Source organism: Trypanosoma theileri (assembly GCF_002087225.1).
Source record: "Trypanosoma theileri isolate Edinburgh chromosome Unknown TM35_Tth_60_V1, whole genome shotgun sequence".
Taxonomy (NCBI): domain Eukaryota; phylum Euglenozoa; class Kinetoplastea; order Trypanosomatida; family Trypanosomatidae; genus Trypanosoma; species Trypanosoma theileri.
Window position 1 is genome coordinate 16,875 of NW_021639902.1, and position 6,484 is coordinate 23,358.

Below are 6,484 nucleotides of genomic sequence, written 5' to 3' on the forward strand. Positions count from 1 at the left end.
TTAGGTGCAGATGCTGAGACTGTTGGGTTCTCTCCACTTGCTTGTGTTGATTCAGATAAACCATCACCTGACTGTTGTCTATCAGAAACAGGAGAAGGTGGAGGGGGATGCCCTTCAGTTACTTGTATATCCCGGCCTTTTGCAGACTCAGGGGAAGAAACATGATTATTGTGTCCCCGAGTACCTGATGGGGTGCCGTCTGCCTCTAAGGTTTGTTGACCAGCCTGAGTTCCTGTTCTAACTTTATTTCCAGAATCAACTGTTAACTCTTCTTTATCACCTCGGGATACTTCTTGCTCTTGATGCGAATTCGTAGTGACATGTTTACCTCCTTGTACACCAGGATCACCATGCGTAATGTTAGCTTGTGTAGGTGAAAGCCGTATAGTGGGTTCAGCAGCCTTAAGAGCAATACGGGCCTCTTCGCAAGAAACAGTCTTAACAAAAGGAGGAACACCAACAATCGTAACACAATTACTGGACTCAGAAACATTAGGACCATCAGCCCATACTAACCCACAAGCACAACACAGTGCAAGAGTTAATAAACAGAGCAGATAACACCTCACCATTACAACCTTTGTCATTGTTGTTGATTACTTCAATAGACTGATACAAGGAAGAAAAAAGGAAATAATAATGATAGAAACAAACAAACATACACCAATACAACAAATACTGACAGTGGAAAAGAGAGAAGCAGCAACTGCACAGTAAAGCAAGAAAAAGGATTATACCCATTGCATGATAATAATATGTATCCATTAATAGAAAAAGAAAACATCACACAATACCGAAATAAGAGAGAGCCAAACACACACAATACCCCATGGCTCTAGTTTATATATATTAAATGCTGCACACACACATACGCATGTCTATATTTAGAATAAATGTATACCGTCAGTGAGCAGAACAGCCCAGTTTTCTGCAAACACACAACGGAAAAGCAAGTAATGAAATTATTAGAAAAAGAACACACACAGACATAAAAGTAAAAGAAAAGAAATTCGAATCAAAAGAGAAAGCTGGTAAACAGATTATTAGTTTATTCACCCATGGGGGATGTACGCAATTATGATTATTGTTAGTATAACCATTATTATTATTTGTCCTCAAGTGAGTCTCACCGTTCAGTACAGGGTAACGGAGAACAACACAGCAACAATCAGTAGCGGTGCTGCAGTGCGCATCCACACAGGACTGATACTGCTGCTGTCAGCATTAGCCTTATTCGTCTGTGCTGTGGGGGCGATGTTGCTGATCTCTGTGTTGGATACAGTTACAGGAGATGGTTGGTGGGTATAAGTAGAGTCGCTGAGGTCACTGTTATCCTCTGTGTTATTCGGTGATCCTTTCTTTTCCTCTGGTGTTATTTTTTCCTTTATTTCCTTCGCAGCAGTAATCACCTCCTCGAGTTTCTTTAAGGCCTCCTTTAAAAGGGTAACAGCTTCTTTCGCAGGCTCAACTGTAGGTTCAGTTTTCTTTGCCGCCTCTTGAGCATCTTCTACGGCGACGAGGGCACCTAACGAGATTTCTGCCAGAGCCGTTTCGTTTCTGTAAGGGAATGCAGTTTCTACCTTTCCGTGAAGCTCCTTGAGTTTTGGTTTCTCAGTGTCATCAACTTGTTCTGTCGTGGATTCGTTCATCTTATCATATGAGTACCTAAAATCAACTAATAGTTCCCGAGCCGTCACTCCGTATTGAAATATCGGAAGTTTTGTTGCTTCTTTAGTTAACCTTGCAGCATTTTCTGCAACGGCAGCGGCCTTCTTTACTTTCTCGAGAAGTTCAACACCTTTCACCATCTCAGCCTCCCCATCAGATGGATTAGTCTCCGCTTCTTTGACCAACTCATTAATTTTCGCGACGAACTCTTTGGCTTCTCTGGTTAAGTCAGTGGCATTTTTTGCAGCAGCAATACATTCATCCTTCAATTGCAAAATCTTATTCCTCGTCGCATTTGCCGCTTTGACCGATTCAACGGCTAGTTCTGCCAAATCAGAAATGTTTTTAGGATCTATTCTGATTTTATTATCAACACCACCAGCATCTGTGGCTCCACTCGCACTCACACAGCAGAAAAGAATAGCCAACAGGCACAACACACGGCAAGGAAACATAGACACTCTTTTCAATAATATCACTGAGGTACACCGACGTCTATATGGGTGTAAAGACCGAAAATAAGCAAAAAAGAAAAAAAGAAAAAGAAAATAAATATTATATCAAACACTTTAGGAAGCATAAATAGTAAACTACAAAGAAACTCACAACGCGAAAAAAAAATCAACCAGTTAAAGAATGCAATACAGCGCAATAACCTCAGTAAGAGTAGAAAAAAAAAAGCCCACACTCATAAATATCTCAAAACAAAGGCTGAATCACCCAGCAAAATCATTAAGCAAACAAAAACATATTAACCATTAGCCCAATTTACACAGTAAACACAGCAATACAACAACTATGGGTGTAAGTCTATATGTGTATATATTTACGCAATTATAAATATAAATTCATTTGTTATTATTATTTCTTTTTCCCACTGCAAAAACAGTTCATCATTATCATTACAGTGCAAGCCCAGGTGCACACACAGAGAGAGTCTCCAATAAAACACACAATGGAGTAGCAATAATAATAATTATAGGATAAACACAAAGATAGTAAAAACACACAAAACACATTAACATTAAGAAACACAAAAAAAGAGGATAATCCCAATAGGTGGAAGATTAGTTAGACTGTAGTGTGGATGTATGCAAAAAGAAAAGAAAACAAAGGATGACCTGAGTCACACCATCACCACCACCACTCAATCAGCACACAACAATACAGGCCAGTGTAACCACAATCAGTAGTGGTACACGCACCCACACAGAACTGCTGATACTGCTGCTGCTGTCTGCATCACCCTTTTTGCTGTTTGTGAGTTCAGGAGGAAGTGTTGTTGTTGTGGTGGTGGTAGTGGTGGTTGATTCCCCATTATTGGTTGTATTGTCAGTCTCCCTCGTTGACTCATCCTCTCCAGGTTTCGTCTCAGCTGTGCCGTTATTTAATTGAGAGTCCTGTGAAGGTGTAACCGCATTCGTAGCATCCCCATTCTCACGGCTTGGGACACTTTCTGGTGTTGGCTCAGTGGATGAACGAATAGTTGTGGGTGTCGTACCAGACAGCTGTGACGAAGATGTACCATGGGATTCGTCAGTAGTGGTATTTTGTCGTCCTTCATTTTCTTCATTATGCGTGGTGTCAACGTGATTGTTGGGTTGATGAGAGGCTTTTGTGTCGGTCATCTCTATGTGTGAATCAGGGTTCTGTCGTGTCTCAGTTTGACTTATACTGGATGCAGTGGAGGATTGTTGTTGTCCTCCTGGAACTTGACTTTGACCGTCTCCGTGAGGTTGTTCTTGTTGTGGTGGTTGAGGTGATGGCAGTGTTCCAGGACCACCTTTTCCTCCATTCACAGTACCACCAGAACCGGGTTCAGGTTCTCCTTCTCCACGACCAAGAGCATTCTGTCCTTTATGTGTATCGGCTCCCTTTGGACAAGTGTCAGAACCTTGAAGGCAATCGCGTTCACCGTCAATTTCCATCTCGGCAGGGCATTTCTCCTTGCCAGGTGAGTCCGAACACTCCGTACGAGAATCTTCAGCTAAGTCAGGCTGAGTTTCACATTTTGGACCCTTCTTGTCATGATCACGACAATCACCAACATCAGAAGAACGAATACTTTCTTCGTTCTCTTTAGTCTCTTCAGACGCAACACACACGCAGGCAACACTAAAAAACAGTGCTGTAAGGTACAGTAGTCGACGCAGCAACATCATGGGAAAACAGTTACTTCTATAGTTCAACGTAACCACAACTCAAAGAAAAAAAGAGAACCAAATAAAGAATAAATTATATACACACAGAAACAGAAGGAAACACGCAGAAAAAGATAAAAAAACAAGTCTTAGGAAAATCACAAGAGAACACAACACGCAAAAAGATTAAATAGCCCAACAAAGAACACAATGCCCAGTACGGAAAAGATAATCCCAATTAACCCCTCAAAACAGAAAAAGCATTGAGAGAACGATTATCAGAAGCATAAAGCACAGATATACAAAACATTTTCACTTTCAGTCGAACCACGTACACAAGTATGAATATATGTGTATTCCTTATTATTGTTTTTCCGCACACAAAACAATCAAACAGCAAAGTGAAGGACAAAACACACAACACCCACAAAAAGAAAAACAAAAAAAAATTGAGAGAAGCACCAATCGCACAACAATATCACAGAACTCTAGATATGCTGGTGTGTGTATGCAATTAAGAATACATAAATATCAATTAATACTTTTTTCATTTCTCTGCAAAGAAAAACAAAACGACCCAGCAAACCACAAGCAAAAAAACAATTATTAACCATTAGCCCAATTTATCCAGTAAACACAAGAAATACACCACCTATGGGTGTAAGGTCACATGTGTGTATATATACGCAATTATAAATATAAATTCATCTGTTATTATTATTTCTTCCCACTTCAAAAAGCAGTTCATCATCATCATCACAGTGCAAGCCCAGGCACGCACACACAGAGAGAGTCTCCAAGAACACACAGAATGGAGTAGCAATAATAATAATAGGATAAACACACAAACAGAGCAAAAACACACACAAAACACATTAACATTAAGAAACATAAAAGAAGAAAACTCCAACAGGTGGAAGATTAGTTAGAGTGTAGGGATGTATGCAAAAAAAGAAAAAAGAAAACAAAGGATGACCTGAGTCACACCACCACCACCACCATTACAATCAGCACACAAGAATACAGGCCAGTGTAACCACAATCAGTAGTGGTACACGCACCCACACAGAACTGCTGATACTGCTGCTGCTGTCTGCATCACCCTTCTTGTTGTTTGTGAGTTCAGGAGGAAGTGTTGTTGTTGTGGTGGTGGTGGTATCTGTATTATCTGCAGTATCTTCTTGGGTACTTGTTGATTCACCTTCCGCGGGGTTTGCAACATTAGGTTCATTACCAGAGTGATTATTTTGGGTGGTATCCGTAGATGGATTCTTGGTGGAAGCGTTATCTGTATTATGGGATGTGGAAGCAGAAGGTGCTTCTCCTGTTGTGTGCGTGGTCTGTGCAGTTTGTGTCTCATTTGACTGCGTTTGTGATTGAGAGTTCACTGTGGTTGCTGGTGACTGTTGCTCTTGTTTCAAAGTAGTGTCTTGCAAAGCAGAAGACTCACTTTCACCGCCTTTAGTGGATGATGGTGATAGGTCATTATGAGTATTTTCTTCTTGTGTCTGTGCTTCCCTCCCAACGCGCCCTTGTGATTTATTGTCTAACGAAGTTCTGTCGTTTTCTCCATTTGGTGGATCTTCTTCGTTTACATTTTTTGTGTGAGGATCACCAAGCTGTGCAGTATGAGAAGAGGAACTGGATGAACTCGAACCTGAACTCCCACCAGAAGGACCACCAGCACCTGCACCTACTTGACCAGGCACAACAACACCAGTAACTTTACCAGCAGCAGGAGGACAACTACCGACAGTAGCACCGTCAGTACCAGGACAAGTAACAGGAGAACCATCTTTACCAGCAGGACCCTGAGGCCCAGGTTTACCAGGAGAAGGTTCAACCTTTTCCTCTATCTGAGAAAGTAGTTTAGTTTCAGATTCAGGAACACGATCACCACCTGCACCCTGAGCCTCTTCAGATGCCACACATAGAGAGGTAACACTCAGAAGCAAAGCTAGTATATAGATCGAATAGCGCAGCATCATGACAAACATTGTTCTTGTTGTTATCTTCGGCAATTGAACTGAACGAAGGAAAAAAGATTATAAAGCGAAAATAAACAATGCAGTAGATGAACAGAAACACAAGGAAAAAAAGAAGACAACAACATGCTGCACCCAAAAGGAAAAAAAAGCTAAAACAACAAAGAATCAAATACTGAGACCCCTCAGAGAAACAAAAACAAAAAAAAAATTAAAAACCCGACCAACATATCCAGTAAGCACACTAACACCCGAACGAACTACAACCATACAAGAGATAATATGGAAGTATGAATAAAAAGATGTATCACTTATTATTATTTCCTTTTCCCATTGCAAAAAAAGCAATTCATCATTATCACAGTGCAAGCCCAGGTGCACACAGAGAGAGAGAGAGAGTCTCCAAGAACACACACACAATGGAGTAGTAGCAATAATAATAATTATTATAGGATAAACACACAAAGAGAGCAAAAACACACAAAACAAAGTAACACTAAGAAACAAAAAAGAAGAATATCCCAATAGGTGGAAGATTAGTTAGACTGTAGTGTGGATGTATGCAAAAAAGAAAAAGAAAACAAAGGATGACCTGAGTCACACCACCACAATCAGCACACAAGAATACAGGCCAGTGTAACCACAATCAGTAGTGGTACACGCACCCACACAGAACTGCTGATACTGCTG

At 40.7% G+C, this 6,484-nt stretch overlaps 4 protein-coding genes across 4 annotated transcripts; all 4 read right to left on the reverse strand.

The window, feature by feature from the left end:
- Positions 1-2: 2 nt before the first annotated feature.
- TM35_000601100 (uncharacterized protein) lies at positions 3-587 on the reverse strand (the record flags this gene model as incomplete). The annotated part of the gene is made up of 1 exon (XM_029030943.1): positions 3-587. A coding segment is annotated over one exon (585 nt), but the record flags the coding sequence as incomplete, so codon positions are not given.
- A 546-nt stretch (positions 588-1,133) lies between these two features.
- Positions 1,134-2,123, reverse strand: TM35_000601110 (uncharacterized protein; the record flags this gene model as incomplete). The annotated part of the gene is made up of 1 exon (XM_029030944.1): positions 1,134-2,123. The coding sequence occupies one exon, from the start codon at positions 2,121-2,123 to the stop codon at positions 1,134-1,136; it is 990 nt and encodes a 329-aa protein (XP_028877746.1).
- Positions 2,124-2,819: 696 nt separating this feature from the next.
- Positions 2,820-3,830, reverse strand: TM35_000601120 (uncharacterized protein; the record flags this gene model as incomplete). The annotated part of the gene is made up of 1 exon (XM_029030945.1): positions 2,820-3,830. The coding sequence occupies one exon, from the start codon at positions 3,828-3,830 to the stop codon at positions 2,820-2,822; it is 1,011 nt and encodes a 336-aa protein (XP_028877747.1).
- Positions 3,831-4,816: 986 nt separating this feature from the next.
- Positions 4,817-5,797, reverse strand: TM35_000601130 (uncharacterized protein; the record flags this gene model as incomplete). The annotated part of the gene is made up of 1 exon (XM_029030946.1): positions 4,817-5,797. One exon carries the CDS (start codon positions 5,795-5,797, stop codon positions 4,817-4,819), a length of 981 nt encoding a protein of 326 aa, XP_028877748.1.
- Positions 5,798-6,484: the final 687 nt, after the last annotated feature.